The following is an 18,196-nucleotide window of genomic DNA, read 5'->3' as shown; positions in this document are numbered from 1 at the left end:
CACCCATTCCCTGTAGACTGTGAGCCCTCGCGGGCAGGGTCCTCTCTCCTCCTATACCAGTCTGTTATATACTGTTAATGATTGTTGTACGTAGACCCTCTTTCACTTGTAAAGCGCCATGGAATAAATGGCGCTATAATAATAATAATAAAATGGTAAGCACAAGTTTTATTAATGTGTAATTATAGGTATCTATTCATTTGTTGGGGGTACCGCTATGGGCACCAACCCCGGCCCAGAATTTTTTACCTACAAATATTTACCCATGAAGAAAAAACAAAAAGCCAGCACCAAATGTGCACTTCAGCACTAAACATTCCAAACTGTACTTATTATAAAAATTTTGAGATTTTTGGCAAAAAATTGCAATTTCTTGAGCTGCCTCGCCACGCCACGGCAAATCTCATTTGAGGCAAGTCCTACACTAAAATATTTTTATAAAATGTGCCATACGGCCTCACATATGAATAGTAGAACTGCTCTTAGCAGCACTCACCTGGTCTATTTCAATCCCGTACCCATGACTGAGTCATGGCTGTGGGCGGGACAGGTCCAAGCAAATGCTGCATGAAGTAAATAGCCTGTGGACAAAGCCTGATGACTTAATGTGAACAGTCACCAACCGCCAAAATCTAGACAGATGGAATACATCCCAAATTGGGGTGCATAGCAAGGTGGAGGTCAACCACCGACCAATTCAATGAAGAAAAAACAAAAAGCCAGCACCAAATGTGCACTTCAGCACTAAACATTCCAAACTGTACTTATTATAAAAATATTTACCCATACTGCATGCCAAAGATTCACCTGCTAGATTGGAACTGTTATTGTAACTTGCACCAATAAATGTCTAGGGGGGATGGCATTTTTGGACTATTGTTGGTGCCCATGGCAGGACCAGGAACTTTTGAGTCACCATGGTTTTTAGTGAATTACAGCTGAAGAGTAATATAGAAAGGAAAGTGAAAATCCTCGCGTCTTATATGAGGTTCTGATTTGTACATTTAGCTGTGGGTTGAGGCCAATATACAGATCCTAGAGGCATCCTTGTATGGGATTTTATTGTGTGCGTAACATATGTTTCCATATTCCCTAGAAATTACCATTCACCATCCAGGAACTAGTCCAGTCCTCCCCCTGCCGCAGCTCTGATGGAATCCTGTATACAGGTAATACCAGTGATGTGTGTATACATCCATGCAATTTGGGTGTGGACACATTTAGGGCCACATTGGTGGTTGATATTGATCATTATTAAGTATCTACCTATGATTCATTCTGGATAGGGAAGAAGCAGGATTCCTGGTTTGTATTGGATCCACAGTCAGGAGAAAAGCAGACCACGTTGTCCACGGACTCATCTGATGGGCTGTGTCCTTCCAGTCCTCTCCTGTACATAGGACGGACACGTGAGTTTTAAAATATTTATGTAATGTGTATGTTAAAGGGGTTTTCCTACTAAATACACATATCACCGTGAATATGATGGCTGGGTCCCTCATCAATTCTAAGAAGTCTACTCTGTGGGTGGATTGGTGGTGCACAGGCAGCGGTGGTGCACAGCCACGTCCATAGAAATTAATGGTGCAGTGGGAAGAAATATAAGACCCCCAAACTCCTTTTCCAGGCTTATACTTGCTGTGTCATATTGCTTTAGGTCTTTTTTTGTGATAACCATCAGTTTTTGCCTTGCAGAATACATGATCACAATGTTTGACACAAAATCCCGTGAACTGCGCTGGAACGCCACCTTCCACGACTACTCTGCTCATCCGTGTGACGAGAACTATGAATACAGTGAGTACAGTACGACAAACAGGATTGATCTCCAGCAAAACTATAACTCCCAACATGCTGGAAGTTGTAGTCTCTTGAGATCTGGAAGTCACTGATTGGGGGGTTTCTGGCATGGAGACTATACAGTGTGTCCACCCATATCCTGTCCACCGCCATTAACTTGAGAACGGCGGCAGCTATAGGCATAGAAGTGGTGTCTAGGTGTAGTAAAGTAGCCATGCGCTACGTAATGAAACCACCTATAGCGCCACCTGGTGGAAAACAACGGAGTTAGCATTTTTATCTTGAAAACGGAACGAGATAGAGAAAAAAAGTGAATTACAAAGTTGTAGGGCATCAGCAATTCAATATGAATCGACCCCTTGCATACAGAAATGCTATGATATGAAGCCCATGACCCCCCAAAATATTGAATGCTGGTCACGCATATGGCGCTCATTTAACTTTGATGCTCATAGCGGCCCCCGTCAGCTGCAATGCACATCTGGCCTCTGCACAGCATACTGTATCTTGCTGCACTTTGTGCAATATGGTAGGTGACACGTTTGCACAAGCATCTGTGATACGTGGTCGTAGGTCCTGCAATGTTGGTGGAGGGGTCGCATACACCTGCTGTTTTGATGTGACCTCACAGAAAGAAGTCCAATGGGGTCACGTCAGGTGAGAGTGGAGGCCACTCCACACAGCCACCATACCCAATGACTTGTAGGAAGGTCTCCATGAGGTATCGCTTCACGTCCGCAGCCTTGTGAGTGTTACACATTCTAATCATAGCATTTCTGTATGCAAGGTGTCGCTTCGTATTGAATTGATGATGCCCTACAATTTTGTAATCCACTTTTTTTTTCTCTATCTCGTTCCATTTCCGAGATAAAAAGGCTAACTCCGTTGTTTTCCACCAGGTGGCGCTATAGGTGGTTTCATTGCGCAGCACTTGGCTACTTTACTATACCTAGACACCACTTCTATGCCTATAGCTTCCGCCGTTCTCAAGGTAATGGCGGTGGACAGGATATGGGTGGACACACTGTATATTTATTACTTGTTACCTATATTCAGACTGTATGGGCAAATAGGGAGCAGATCTGAGTTTTGTTTCTTTCCCATAGAGATGGCTCACTTTGCCTCCACTGGAGATGGGATGCTGGTGACCGCCGACCAGGGGAGCGGAGAAGTGTTATGGATGCAGAATTATGGATCCCCAATAGTCGGACTTTTCATGTGGCACCAGGACAGCTTGAGACGGATCCCGCATCTTAATGTCGCGCTGGAAACCCTCCGTTACTTGACGTTTAATTCCCAGGACATGCGTCTCCTCAAATGGAACTACCAAGCGGTGCAGGAGCTGAGCAGCACCAAGACCCATCTGCTGTGAGTACTCCCATCTGCTGTGAGTACTCCCATCTGCTGTGAGTACTCCCATCTACTGTGAGTACTTTCATCTGCTGTGAGTACTTTGAGGAGGACTCAGAACAACTATGCCAATTAATTTTCATGGGCGCCATGTAATTCTTCATTTCTCCTGTGGGGGTGCTGCAGGAAAAATGAACACTTACTGCTGGGTTTTCCCATAGGTGATCAATGAAGGTCCCATTTTCACCTATATTGCGTGAACTGGGTTAATATTTGACCACTTATGTCTTTACAGGCCGTCTCTGTATGTGGGGAAGCATGAAAGTGGATTTTATGCTTCCACATCGCTGATCCATGAAGGAGTCTCTGTAGTGGTGAGAATACTTTCCCTGCATTTTCTTTGTTACATCATGGGTTAACATATTGTAAAAGGTTAAAGTTTTACTGAGTTTTCAAACAGTTCTTGACTTTTCATGGTAAGTACAAGTTTTATTACTGTGTAATTAGAGGTCTGCTCACAATGTGGCAGTTTATTGCGTTTTTGTATTTCTGTTGGGGGGTACCTCCATGGGCACCAACCTCGGTCCAGGAATTTCAGCCTCCAAAACATTTATCCATACAGCCTGCAAGATTGCCACTGTTGTGGTGTTTGTCACTTTCATTAGTAAATGTCTGGGGATGGGTTGAAATTTTTGGACTATGGTCCGTGCCCATGGCAGGACCAGGTCCTACATTCTGTTCCTATGATATCATTGAACGTGTTGTCATTTAAAGTTAGTATTTACACGTTTCATGTACATTGGAAGATATTTTACATTTTCCTTTTGATATTCGTTCTTGTAATATATTATATCTTTTTTTTTTAACTGCTAGCCTCGAGGAATCACGCTGGCCCGGATAGAGGGTCCCACGACTAAGGATGTTACCCTGAAGGAATCTACGGAGTTTGATGTAACGCCCACCACAGATGTCAAGTACCCACTTGGGAGCATTGTATCTGCAAACCAATGGCTGCTTATAGGTAATGGAAGGGGATGGGCAGATCTGTGAACATTATTATGTGTGCACTGCATAGCGATGGTATTACAGTTATGTTCAATGTGTGGCACTATTATTTATGCACATTACGACATTGTATAGCAGTATTAGTTGGTTACTTTTGAGGCAGTACTACTCTCCATTTCGCTTCTTTAAAGCATGAGTACCCCTCCTATGCTTATCCAGAAGCCTCCAATCAGCCCTGTGTCTATAGATGTTAGTTGAATGGACCCTCTTTCTGTCTATTGACCTTTTGCAGACTTTTTATCGCACCCTTCTAATAAAATATCTCATTTTTTTTCCATTAAGGACACCATGAAGTTCCTCACGTTGTTCACACGACCATGCTCCGAGCGTTTCCAGAGACCCTGAGGAGGGATACAGAGACGATCATTCGAGGACCTACACCCAGAACCCTATTTGATGATGTAAGTATACTCCAGAGTATTGATATCCATCATCTGTTAAAGGGGTTGTCTGGTACTCTTCTGTTTTCACCATGCATAGCCCCCCAAAAACCATAATCACCTGTCAATTACCCTCTGTACTGCTCCCTGTGTCCCCAACTGGTCTCCGAATCTTCTTTTGTGGATAATAATAATAATAATTTTATTCATTTACATAGCGCTGTTAATTCCGCAGCGCTTTACATACACTGGCAACACTGTCCCCATTGGGGCTCACAATCTAGAGTCCCTATCTGTATGTCTTTGGAGTGTGGGAGGAAAGCCACGCAAACACGGGGAGAACATACAAACTCCTTGCAGATGGCGTCCTTGGTGGAATTTGAACCCAGGACCCCAGCGCTGCAAGACTGCAGTGCTAACCACTGAGCCCCCACAAGACTGCAGTGCTAACCACTGAGCCCCCACAAGACTGCAGTGCTAACCACTGAGCCCCCACAAGACTGCAGTGCTAACCACTGAGCCCCCACAAGACTGCAGTGCTAACCACTGAGCCCCCACAAGACTGCAGTGCTAACCACTGAGCCCCCACAAGACTGCAGTGCTAACCACTGAGCCCCCACAAGACTGCAGTGCTAGCCGCTGACAGACCACAAGACTGCAGTGCTGACCACTGAGCCCCCACAAGACTGCAGTGCTGACCACTGAGCCCCCACAAGACTGCAGTGCTGACCACTGAGCCCCCACAAGACTGCAGTGCTAACCACTGAGCCCCCACAAGACTGCAGTGCTAACCACTGAGCCACCACAAGATTGAAGTGCTAACCACTGAGCCACCGTGCCGCCCATTATGTATGCTGCGCAGATTTTACTTGTGCAAATCCACAAGAAAAATCTATAGTAATTCCTTCTCTTGTGAAACTACTCGGTTAGGCTTTGTGCACACAGAGTGTTTCAAGGAGTTTTTGGAAAGTTTCAAAACTCTTCAAAAATTTTGAGTTTTCCCCCAGTTTCCGCTCCGAAAACTAAGCAAAGTAACTCGATCTGGGTGCACATAGCCTTAGGGTTTCAATTTATTGACTGATATCTTACCCATCGTCTAATCTCCCTGTAGTTTCTGACCCCTCAGAATCAAGGAGAATCCCCCCAGGGTGACGCAGAAGGGCGAGTGAAGATGGAAACGACCCCAGAAGAAGCTGGCATCGTTCTTCCAGACTCTACATTAACTAATCTGCTGGTCACGGGCATCATCACTCTACTCCTTGGAGGATGGGTGCTCTTTGGGTTCACTTTTCCCAAGGTAAGTAGCTTGGATCCATTCTTTTGCTCTCTGTTATCAGTTATTTGGATATACCGTATTTTTTTGCTTTGTAAGACGCACTTTTTATCCTCCAAAACTAGGGGTAAAATGCAGGGCTGTGGAGTCGGAGTCGTGGAGTCGGAGTCGGAGCTCATTTTGGTGGAGTCGGTGTCGGAGTCGGTATAAAATGCACCGACTCCGACTCCTAAAATATATAATAAATTGGGGACAGGAGTGCAATGCAGAATGTGCTGAATATTTTACTAAATAATAACATTTAGTATAATGCTTATATTTAAGTGAAAAATTTATTGTAGTACAATGTGAACATCAGACATTTAATTGTTTTTATGATACAATAATCAAGATATTTGGATAGAACATAAAATATTTATTGGAATACAACTTTAGAACACAAAAAACTAATAAATTGTAAATATGTAATATATATATATATATATATATATATATATATATATATGTATACAGTGTATATACACACAAGATATATATGTAATCTACTGTATATTACATAGTGTATTACATATTTACAATTTATTACAGTTTTTTGTGTTCTAAAGTTGTATTCCAATAAATATATTTTATGTTCTATCCAAATATCTTGATTATTGTATCATAAAAATTATTAAATGTCTGATGTTCACATACACATATTCATGTACTACAATAAATTTTTCACCTAACTATAAGCAATATATGTAGGAGTCGGAGCCGGAGTCGGAGTCGGTGCAAGAGAATTTGAGGAGTCGGAGTCGGAGTCGAAGGTTTGGCTTACCGACTCCACAGCCCTGGTAAAATGGGGGTGCGTCTTACAAAATGGATATGGCTTAAAAGGGGCGGCGGGGAGTGGGGTCATAGGACACGGTATCAGGGGTGTTGCGGCGGGCGGCATCTCGGTGCATTGAGCTGACTGCCGGCTCCCTTGAATCGCCTGCGATGAACTTCAAGAAAATAGCCGCGGAGGAGGTGCATACGCAGATCGATGCAGTGAACTTCAAGAAAATGACCGCGGAAGAGGTGCATACGCAGATTGACGCCATGAACTTCAAGAAAATGGCCGCAGATTTGGTGCATACGCAGATTGACGCGATGAACTTCAAGAAAATGGCCGCGGAGGAGGTGCATACGCAGATCGATGCAGTGAACTTCAAGAAAATGGCCGCAGATTTGGTGCATACGCAGATTTACGCGATGAACTTCAAGAAAATGGCCGCAGATTTGGTGCATACGCAGATCGACGCAATGAACTTCAAGAAAATGGCTGCGGAGGTGGTGCATACGCAGATTGACGCAATGAACTTCAAGAAAATGGCTGTGGAGGAGGTGCATACGCAGATTGACCCGATGAACTTCAAGAAAATGGCCGCGGAGGTGGTGCATACGCAGATCGACGCAATGAACTTCAAGAAAATGGCCGCAGATTTGGTGCATACGCAGATCGACGCAATGAACTTCAAGAAAATGGCTGCGGAGGTGGGGCATACGCAGATTGACCCGATGAACTTCAAGAAAATGGCCGCAGATTTGGTGCATACGCAGATCGACGCAATGAACTTCAAGAAAATAGCCGTGGAGGTGGTGCATACGCAGATTGACGCAATGAACTTCAAGAAAATGGCCGCAGATTTGCTGCATACCCAGATTGACGCAATGAACTTTAAGAAAATGGCTGAGGAGTCCTATCTGCGTATGCACCACGTCCGCGACCACTTTCTTGAAGTCCATCTTGTCAACCGCGGGAGATTCAATGTACCTGCCGCCGAGACACCCCATCCTGTGACACCTCCTCAGCCCACCCTCAGATCAATGGTGCGCTCTACGACACCCTCGAGCATGTCCTGTCACCCTGCCTCCTATGACTCCGCTCTACCACCGTTGCCCCGGTAAGTCATATCTGGTGGATTCAATGGCGCATGCCGCTACACCCCCAAGCCCGCAGTATCGCCGACCCTCCTGAGCCCCAACACCCCCGTCCTCTGTGCCTTCAGCATCGCTGACGCTGCCTCCTGTGACCTTCCTGAGCTGCTCCACCTCCGCCCCCCCTTGTGAGCATTAGGATTGAGACGCACTAGACTAACCCTCATATTAACAGGAAAAAATATTTTTTTCTATTTTCCTCCTCTAAATTTGGGGTGCGTCTTATAATCCAGTGCGTCTTATAAAACGAAAAATACGGTAGGTCCTCAGTCCCTGTGAGAAACTGGACTTTGCTATAGGACAGTGATTTTTTTTATTTCTTCAATAAAAAAGTAATAATGGCGTCTGCACTTTTCAGATGTGGGAGCAGCAGCGCAGGCAGCAACAGGAGTTACAGCAGCAGTTTGAGGAGAAGCTGCAGCAGCTCCAGCATCATCAGCAAATGGCAGCCGAGGCCGCTCCGTCCTCCACTACTACAGAGAGCCCCGGCTCCACCGGAGAGCGAAGCTCTGGGAGCGGCAAGAGGAGGAGCGGAGAGCAGGAGTATGGCCAGGCCAATGGCACCAGGAGATGGAGCAGTAGCGAGCCAGAAGGTGAATAAAGCCTATATTCCTCAGTTATTCCTCCTGGAAAAAAATTAATACAATGACTACTTAGTCCATACAGACCGATACTGTCCAGACTATATAAACTATAGAGAAGAGGATATGTAATTCACAGGTGGCAATTTATTCGTACAGGTCCAGGAGGAATAACAGAGGGACATGATACATCGAGTTCTAAAAAAAATATACTACAGCATTAATGGAGCATTACTAAATGTATTACTATACTGGCATGAAAGATGGCTGTCTGAATGTTTATTGTATGGGGGTTGTAATTCTGATGTGACCTGCATGAACTGTATTTATCACAAATGTGAGGCCATGCTCTGTTCCAGCAGGAAATGAACATTAAAATGAGAGCTGTGCTGCTATTGGTTGCTATGGGCAACGAGGCCTGCTTTGAAATCCGAGGCCTGCTTTTGTATTCAAGGCCTGTTTTGCTTCCTGAGGCCTGCTACTTAACCCTTTCACGACCGGCCGATTTTTCGCTTTCCGTTTTTTTTTTTCGCCATTCTTTTTCTGAGAGACGTAACTTTTTTATTTTTCAGTCAATATGGTCATGTGAGGGCTCATTTTTTGCGGAACGAGCTGTACTTTTAAATGAAACCATCAGTTTTACCATATTGTGTACTAGAAAATGGCAAAAAAATTCCAAATGCTGAAAAATTGCAAAAAAAGTGCGATAGCACTATGATTTTTGAGATATTTTATTCACTGTGTTCACTATATGGTAAAACTGATGTGTGGGTGTGATGCCTCAGGTCAGTGCGAGTTCGTAGACACCAAACATGTATAGGTTTACTTTTATATAAGGGGTTAAAAAAAAATCGGAAGTTTGTCCGAAAAAAGTGGCGCACGTTTTACGCCATATTCCGTGACCCGTAGCGTTCTCATTTTTCGGGATCTTAGGCTCAATGACGGCTTATTTTTTGCGTCTCGAGCTGACGTTTTTAACGGTACCATTTTTGCGCAGATGCTACGTTTTGATCGCCTCTTATTGCATTTTGCGCAAAAGTTGTGGCGACAAAAAAACGTCGTTTTGGCGTTTGGAATTTTTTTGCCGCTACGCCGTTTACTGATCAGATTAATTGATTTTATATTTTGATAGATCGGGCGTTTCTGAACGCGGCGATACCAAATGTGTGTATATTTTTTATTTTTTTAACCCTTTAATTTTCAATGGGGCGAATGGGGGGTGATTTGAACTTTTAGGTTTTTTTGTTTTTTTTTAATTTTTTAAAACTTATTTTTTTACTTTTTTTTTTTATTTTACTAGTCCCCCTAGGGGGCTATTGCGATCAGCATTCCGATCGCTCTGCAGTATCTGCTGATCACAGCTGGAAGGCTGTAAACAGCAGATACGCTGTCTTTCTCTTTTGCTGTGCCCCGGGCACAGCGAAAGTGAAACCAATTCATGTGTAGTACAGGAGTCATCACATGACCCTGTACTACCATGACAACTATCGGGAGTCACGTGATCGCGTCACGTGACTTCCGGTTTCGGCGGTAAGTAAAACTTTACCGCGATTGCGCTTATAATGGCGCTGTCATGTATTGACAGCGCCATTATAAGGGGTTAATCGGCACGAGCAGATAACGATTCTGCTCGTGCCTAGCAGGCACACATCTCAGCTGTGAAAATCAGCTGAGATGTGTGCCGATCGCGGCATGCTGCCGCCGGAGGACCGCGGGCAGTAAGATTATGTCATTTAGGACGTAATTTTACGGCCCGCGGTCGTTAAGGGGTTAAGGTCCGCTTTGCTTCCCAGGGCCCGCTTTGTTGCCCGGGGCCCGCTTTGTTGCCTGGGGCCTGTTTTGTTGCCAGAGGCCTTCTTTGGTATACGAGGCCTGTTTTGCTTCCCGGGGCCTGCTTTGCTTCTCGGGGCCCGCTTTGCTTCCCGGGACCCGCTTTGTTGCCCGGGACCCGCTTTGTTGCCCGAGGCCCGCTTTGTTGGCCCGAGGCCCGTTTTGTTGGCCCAAGGCCCGCTTTGTTGGCCCGAGGCCCGCTTTGTTGGCCCCAGGCCCGCTTTGTTGGCCCGAGGCCCGCTTTGTTGGCCCGAGGCCTGCTTTGATACCCGAAGCCTGCTTTAATACCCGAGGCCTGCTTTGATACCCGAGGCCTGCTTTGATACCCGAGGCCTGCTTTGATACCCGAGGCCTGCTTTGATACCCAAGGCTTGTTTGTTGCCCGGGGCCTGCTTTGTTGCCCGGGGCCTGCTTTGGTATACGAGTCCTGTTTTGCTTCCCGGGGCCTGCTTTGTTGCCCGAGGCCTGCTTTGTCGGCCCGAGGCCTGCTTTGTCGGCCCGAGGCCTGCTTTGTCGGCCCGAGGCCTGCTTTGTCGGCCCGAGGCCTGCTTTGTCGGCCCGAGGCCTGCTTTGTCGGCCCGAGGCCTGCTTTGTCGGGCTGAGGCCTGCTTTGTCGGCCCGAGGCCCGCTTTGTTGGCCCGAGGCCCGCTTTGTTGGCCCGAGGCCTGCTTTGATACCCGAGGCCTGCTTTGATACCCGAGGCCTGCTTTGATACCCGAGGCCTGCTTTGTTGCCCAAGGTTTGATTTGTTGCCCGAGGCCTGCTTTGGTGTCCGAGGCCTGCTTTGGTGTCCGAGGCCTGCTTTGGTGTCCGAGGCCTACGTTTCTATATTTCCTTGATATGTAAATAAGAGCCCGTAGTCACCATAACTTCTGTTCTGATTTTTCTTTTCTCCACTTGCAGCTTTCAATGAAGAGGAGATAGAAGTCGGTAAAATTTCCTTTTCTCCCAAAGACGTTTTGGGCCATGGAGCTGGAGGAACGTTTGTATTTAGGCGAGTAGAAATCCATCACCACATTACCCGTGTATGAGGTTCTATCACTTTCTAAATATCGTTTTGTGTTTCGTATTATCTCCTTTTTCAAGATCTCCGCTTGCTGTTAATGAATAAGAACACTGTATTTATCTCCAGTGAAAACCCTTAGGCCGGTTTCACATGTCCCAACATTCACAGTTTGAGTATGGAGCCATTTTATTGCTAACGTGTCGCTTGTTTCCTTTCTAGGGGCAGATTTGATGGACGATCAGTTGCCGTGAAGAGGATCCTGCCCGAGAGTTTTACATTGGCCGATCGGGAGGTGCAGCTATTGCGAGAGTCTGATGAGCACCCCAATGTGATCCGCTATTACTGTACAGAGAGCGACCGCATGTTTTACTACATTGCCCTGGAACTGTGCGCTGCCACCCTGCAGGAGGTGAGAGGACTGCTACAGGGTAGGCATGGCAAGCACCCACGTACCACGTTCTGTGATAAAAACATATCCGTTCAGTGAAGTGGTACATAATTATCTGTATAACTTGGTTTTTGCAAATATTTCCGCCCCTTCTCTTTGAAATTTGTATATTTTGATAGTACTGCCTCCCTGTTTCTTCCTGTAAATGATATTGGTACAGATAGTACTTCCTCCCTGTCTCTCTCTAGATTTTATATAACGTATGTACACATTACTACTGCCTCCCTATAGATCATGTGACTACTGATAGTACTGCCTCTTGGTTTCTTCCTGTAAATGATATAGGTAGAGATAGTACTTCCTTCCTGTCTCTCTCTAGATAATGTATGTACACATTACTACTGCCTCCCTGTAGATCATGTGAGTACTAATAGTACTGCTTGGCTGTTTCTCCATGTAAATGATCAAGGTACAGATAGTGCTTCCTCCCTGTCTCTCTCTATATAATGTATGTTCAGATTTAATACTGCCTTCCTGTAGACCATGTGAGGACTGATAGTACTGCCTCGCTGTTTCTCCCTGTAAATGATATAGGTACAGATAGTACTTCCTCCCTGTCTCTCTGTAGATAATGTATGTACACATTATTACTGCCTCCATGTAGATACTGTGAGTACTAATAGTACTGCCTTGCTTTTTGTTTCTATAAATGATGTAGATACATGGTTATCCATTTAGAGTAATTAGGAACAGATAGTACTGCTTCCCTGTTTCTCTTTCTCTAAATAATGTGTTCATGGGGATAGTGTCCCAGTAAATGATTAAGTTACAGATAGTACTGACTGCATGTAGTTACAAATAGTGCTGTCTCCCCTATTAGTAATATTGTCTTTTTGTTTCTATGTGGTTAATGTAGGTACTGATATAGCGGTGTCTGTTCCTTTAGATAATGTAGGTATAGATAGTGCTGCCTGCCCTTCTCTTCCTGTAAATGATGTAGGTACAGATAGTGCTGCCTCTCAGTCTATGATGGAGGTAAAGATAGTACTGCCACCTTGTCTCTGTGCATATAATGTAGCTACTGATAGTGCTATGTCAGTCTCTGTTCCTGTACATTATGTAGGTACAGTTAGTAGTGCCTTTCTGTAACTTATATTGGTACAGCTTATACCTTGTTTGTCCTTGTAAGTAATGAAGGTGCATATCTCCTCCTATACATGATGTAGATACATATAGTACTGCCTCTTTGTTTTTTTCTTTACATGATGTAGGTACAGATTGTCTTTTTGTCTTAATGATGAAAGCACAGATAGTACTGCCTCTATCTTTCTGTGAATGATGTGGGTACAGGTAGAACTGCTGCCTCCATGTCTCCCTGTGAATGATGAAGGTACAGATAGTACTGCCTCCCTGTCTCTCCTTATGATTGATGTAGCTACATAGTATTTCTTTCTATAAAGCACTGTAAATATGCACCCATGCCATCCAAACGCAAAATGTGAAATAGACCAGATTAAAAAATGGTTGGTGAAAGGCTTATAAATACTTTATATTAAGAAACCTCTCATGTTTTTTTCCCTCACAGTATGTGGAGAATTCGGCTTTTCCACGATTTGGACTAGATCATGTGACCCTTCTTCATCAAGCCATGTCTGGTCTCGCCCATCTGCACGCCCTCAATATTGGTGAGAAGTATTGGGTTGCTATAATATTCAGTATATCATTACATTTTTACAAAATTGGATGTGGTTTAGGCCTCATCCATTAACAATTGCACCACAAGCGACACTCCTTTTTGTAAATATGTCACTGTAGCTTTAAGACCTATAAGTCTTTAAGGTACAGTCTCATAATATGAAGTGGAGAAATATTGATGGCGTCACATCATGCTTATAACAGATCTATATAGTGCCTACCTATTGCAATGCAATAGCACCATAGCGTTGTACAGTGCCCAGTATTTTGCTGGTCTCTTCCCAGTGCACAGAGATCTCAAGCCGTGCAATATCCTCATCTCCCTGCCCAATGCCCAGGGCAGACAGAGGGCCGTCATCTCAGATTTTGGGCTCTGTAAGAAGCTGGGATTGGGAAGGAACAGCTTCAGCCTCCGCTCAGGAATCCCCGGAACCGAGGGCTGGATCGCGCCGGAGGTTTTACGTGATGGAAGGACGCAAAATCCAGTAAGTGATCCCTGGCGTTGGATCTGGAAATGGATTCCAGGTGATCAGTCAGAGATGGGTTTGTTTTGTGTTCTCAGACAGCGGCGGTGGACATTTTCTCTGCTGGTTGTGTCTTTTACTATGTCCTGGCAAGTGGACAGCATCCGTTTGGAGACAACCTTAGGAGACAAGGCAACATCTTAAATGGGTTGTACAGTCTGCCGCAGCTCCAGGAGGAGACATATGGTAAGAAGAGGGGATATATCCGGATATTCGGCTTATTAAAGGGGTTGTCCACTACTTTTACATTGATGGGCGGCACGGTGGCTCAGTGGTTAGCCCTGCAGTCTTCTGGTGGCTCAGTGGTTAGCACTGCAGTCTTGTGGTGGCTCAGTGGTTAGCACTGCAGTCTTGTGGTGGCTCAGTGGTTAGCACTTCAGTCTTGTGGTGGCTCAGTGGTTAGCACTTCAGTCTTGTGGTGGCTCAGTGGTTAGCACTGCAGTCTTGTGGTGGCTCAGTGGTTAGCACTGCAGTCTTGCAGCGCTGGGGTCCTGGGTTCAAATCCCACCAAGGACACCATCTGCAAGGAGTTTGTATGTTCTCCCAGAGTTTGCATGGGTTTCCTCCCACACTCCAAAGATATACAGATAGGGACTTTAGATTGTGAGCCCCAATGGGGACAGTGTTCCTGATGTATGTAAAGCGCTGCGGAATATGTTAGCGTTATATAAAAGTAAAGATTTGATTTTGATGGCCTATCCTTAGGATAGGTCATCAATGTCTGATCGGCCGGGTACTGCACATCCACATCCTATTCTAATCAATAGAAGGCGGATGTGCAGTACCCGACTGCGGCCGCTATCGGAAGACGGTGCAGCGCCGGAATTGAGCATTTCCAGCTGACGCCGCTAGGACCAGGAACAGCTGATTGGCGGGGTGTCAGACCCCGGACAATCAGACATTGATGATCTGTCCTAATGATAGGCCATCAATGTAAAAGTAGTGGACAACCCCTTTAAGCATAGAAACCATGGTCCAGCAAAAGCACGTACACATGTCCTAACTATTGGAATTATCAATATTTTTGGTACATGGACCTTTTATTGCTACTAACTGTATTACTGCCCGATCTATTTCTGCAGACAATATTGTAGCAAAAGACTTGATTGAAGGCATGATCAGTGGTGATCCAAATCTCCGGCCTTCAGCACCGTGCGTTTTGAGACATCCGTTCTTCTGGGCCCCGGAGAAACGGCTGCAATTTTTCCAGGTACGATTGGTGGAAAGGTTAAAGAAGTTTCGCTGTAGGAGTCTAAGGATAGGAAATCAATATCAGATCGATAAGGATGTGACACCCAATACCAGATGTAATCAGTGGTAGATCACAGCTCCGTAATTGATCAGGTCCAGATACCGAGAACAGCTGATAGTCGGTGATGCCGAATGTCGCATCCCCATAGATCTGATATAGATGACCTATCCCAGGGATGCACAACATTTTATGGTCCACAATGCCATACTGCACCAATCCCAATTAGTTACATGAATATATCACTAAAACCACCATCAGTGGATAAATACATCACCAAAACCAAATTTTGAGTATTTGATTTTTTTGGTGGAGTAGAAACTCTCCAAATCCTTTTCTGAGTGAACACACACTAACGTTAACTGAGTTTTTTTGTAGCAGGAACATGCCAAATCCAGCTCATAATCTAAAACCTCTATATTTTGACACTTCCTAAGTTTTAACATAGCCATGAGACACATCATGGATTGCTACATGTGTACAAGATCAGAACCTCTGTCAACAGCTGAATAGAGCATCAGATCCAACATCATTACATGAATGCAGCACCAGAACTACCTTGAGCACACAAATGCAGCTTCGGAACCATTGTCAGTAATGAGTGCAGTGCCATAAACATTGTCAGTACATGAATGCAGTGCCAGAAACCCCATCAGTACATGAATACAGTGACAGAAACACCGTCAATACATGAATTCAGTGCCAGAACCATCATCAGTACATGAATGCAGCGCTAAAATCACCGCCAGTACATGAAGGCAGCGCTGGAATCACTGTCAGTACATAAATGCAGCGCCAGAACCATTGTCAGTACATAAATGCAGTAACAGAACCACCATCAGTGCATGAATGCAGCGCCCAAACCACCACAGTACATGAATATAGCACCAGAACCACCATCAGTACATGAATGCAACGCCAGAACTACCGTCAGTACTTGTTCCCACACACACACTGCCATTCACCAAAATATACCTGGACACTGCCCCTCTCCAAATTACATCCCCTACAATCCCTTTCCGTAATATCCCCCACATAGTGCCCATTTCCACATCTTCCCCAAACTGCCTCTTTCCGAGTCCCCCATACCCACCACCCCACTGTCCCTCGCTACACCATTTCACAATCACTCCTAATTGCCCCAATAATGTTTGAAATGGTCACATCATTTACCCTCGTAGTAACAACCCTTCCCTTCACCAGCACCTCTTCTAAAATGACATGACATTTCATCTTACCAGTGCCCACATCTCTTATGGCTGTGCGGCTCCCTCAGTCGTGTGATGATGTCGGCATCGTACTGACCTCATCACGCCGCTGCACATTTTTATTTAAATATGAGCGACAACCCGTGTAGTAATAGCTTGTTGTTTCTTACGCCTCCAGGATGTCAGTGACCGTATTGAGAAGGAGCCACAGGAGAGCCCCCTGATTGTCAGCCTGGAGAGGAACGCTCGATTAGTCGTCCGAGTCAATTGGAGATTACACATAACTGTACCTCTGCAGACAGGTAACATCACGGCTGTCCTTGGCCCAAAATTACTCCCCCCGTCAGTTACAAGGCAGGGGTATAGATGGTGGTGAGATAAGCTATTGTGCAGGTGTCTGGCACAGTCGGGGGCTCTGGGACCCCCACTAATGATGCTTTCCCTTATGGCGGCATCACTGACTCCGCTCTCTGACAGTGACCTCTTCATCAAAGCCAGTGAATAAAGGGCACGGGTTCCCATTTGGCAGATTGGAAGGAGTATGGTGGAGACCCCATGGCCGCCTCCTTGCTCCTTTGCAGTAAGCAGAGACCTTTCAATCCAGGACAGCGGACGGGGAGAAGTTGGCAGGGATCCGCCCGTTGGACTAGTCTACACCGCGGCTCGGTCCCCGGCGGCTCCTAAAAGTAAACGCCACAGCACCTGATACATGTAATGGATCGGGCAGCATGTATGAGATCTCAGCGTCACTTTAATTTAACGATAGGGCAGAGTGCTAACAAAGAGGGGTCTGTCAGGCCCCCAAACTAGGGACTATATGGGAATTCTTAGCATAAGTGTGCATCATATAATCACCAAGAATGCAACATATTCCATATATGTGAATTAAACAGTGTATAGGTGCACCAAGCATGATCTATACAATTAAAGGGGTTGTCCACTACTAGGATAACCCCCCCTTCTGATTCCATAGGTTTTCCTCCAGGTAAAATAATAAAGCTTATACAAGTACTCACCTCCTGTACCGGTGCCCTTCTAGTGGTGCCGGAGCTCACGTGGGTTTGTGATGTCACACGAGCCCCACATCCAATCAGTGCCGTCTTCCTTCTCTCCGCCTTCGGACCAAACGAGCAATCAACAGGAAGTGAGTGCTGCGGTTGCACTCACTTCCTGTTCATTAACTGGTGTGGTCCGAAGGTGGGGAGAAGGAAGTCAGCACTGATTGGATGTGGGGCTCGCATGACATCACAACCGCACATGAGCACCGGCACCGCAAACCAGTGGAAGGGCCCCGGCACGGGAAGTGAGAAGCTGTATTATTTTACCTGGGGGGGAAACGTGGAATCTGAAGGGGCTGTCGTAGTAGTGGACAACCCCTTTAAGGTTTGTTTGTTTTTAATTTCTAGACTTGAGGAAATTCCGTTCTTATCGTGGAAACTCCGTACGAGATTTACTCCGAGCCATGAGAAACAAGGTGAGTACTATTTATTTCATTGTGGAAATTGTAGTCCCCACCTTTCCATATAAATAAATAAAAAAAATAAATAAATAAATCTTTATTTTTATATAGCGCTAACATATTCCACAGCGCTTTACATACATCAGGAACACTGTCCCCATCGGGGCTCACAATCTAATTTCCCTATCTGTATGTCTATGGAGTGTGGGAGGAAACCGGAGACCCCGGAGGAAACCCACGCAAGCACGGGGAGAACATACAAACTCCTTGCAGATGGTGTCCTTGGTGGGATTCGAACCCAGGACCCCAGCGCTGCAAGACTGCAGTGCTGACCACTGAGCCACTGCAAGACTGCAGTGCTGACCACTGAGCCACTGCAAGACTGCAGTGCTGACCACTGAGCCACCGCAAGACTGCAGTGCTAAC

General features: G+C 45.5%; 1 protein-coding gene across 1 annotated transcript in view; it reads left to right on the top strand.

Annotated features, from left to right (window-relative positions):
* ERN2 (endoplasmic reticulum to nucleus signaling 2) overlaps positions 1-18,196 on the top strand; it is a 40,131-nt gene that overhangs the window by 19,338 nt on the left and 2,597 nt on the right. The window contains exons 5-21 of the mRNA XM_075318144.1: positions 1,097-1,169; positions 1,287-1,409; positions 1,696-1,797; positions 2,907-3,168; positions 3,446-3,524; positions 4,024-4,171; positions 4,498-4,616; positions 5,707-5,892; positions 8,189-8,423; positions 11,145-11,235; positions 11,467-11,656; positions 13,221-13,320; positions 13,616-13,815; positions 13,893-14,040; positions 14,937-15,064; positions 16,490-16,613; positions 17,718-17,785. Coding sequence (XP_075174259.1) covers positions 1,097-1,169; positions 1,287-1,409; positions 1,696-1,797; positions 2,907-3,168; positions 3,446-3,524; positions 4,024-4,171; positions 4,498-4,616; positions 5,707-5,892; positions 8,189-8,423; positions 11,145-11,235; positions 11,467-11,656; positions 13,221-13,320; positions 13,616-13,815; positions 13,893-14,040; positions 14,937-15,064; positions 16,490-16,613; positions 17,718-17,785 — 2,376 coding nt within the window. The remainder of the gene's footprint in view (positions 1-1,096; positions 1,170-1,286; positions 1,410-1,695; positions 1,798-2,906; positions 3,169-3,445; positions 3,525-4,023; positions 4,172-4,497; positions 4,617-5,706; positions 5,893-8,188; positions 8,424-11,144; positions 11,236-11,466; positions 11,657-13,220; positions 13,321-13,615; positions 13,816-13,892; positions 14,041-14,936; positions 15,065-16,489; positions 16,614-17,717; positions 17,786-18,196) is intronic.

The sequence above is a fragment of the Anomaloglossus baeobatrachus genome, chromosome 7 (genome assembly GCF_048569485.1).
Source record: "Anomaloglossus baeobatrachus isolate aAnoBae1 chromosome 7, aAnoBae1.hap1, whole genome shotgun sequence".
NCBI lineage: Eukaryota > Metazoa > Chordata > Amphibia > Anura > Aromobatidae > Anomaloglossus > Anomaloglossus baeobatrachus.
The sequence above is the reverse complement of the archived record's forward strand: the minus strand, read 5'-3'. Positions and strand labels throughout refer to the sequence as shown.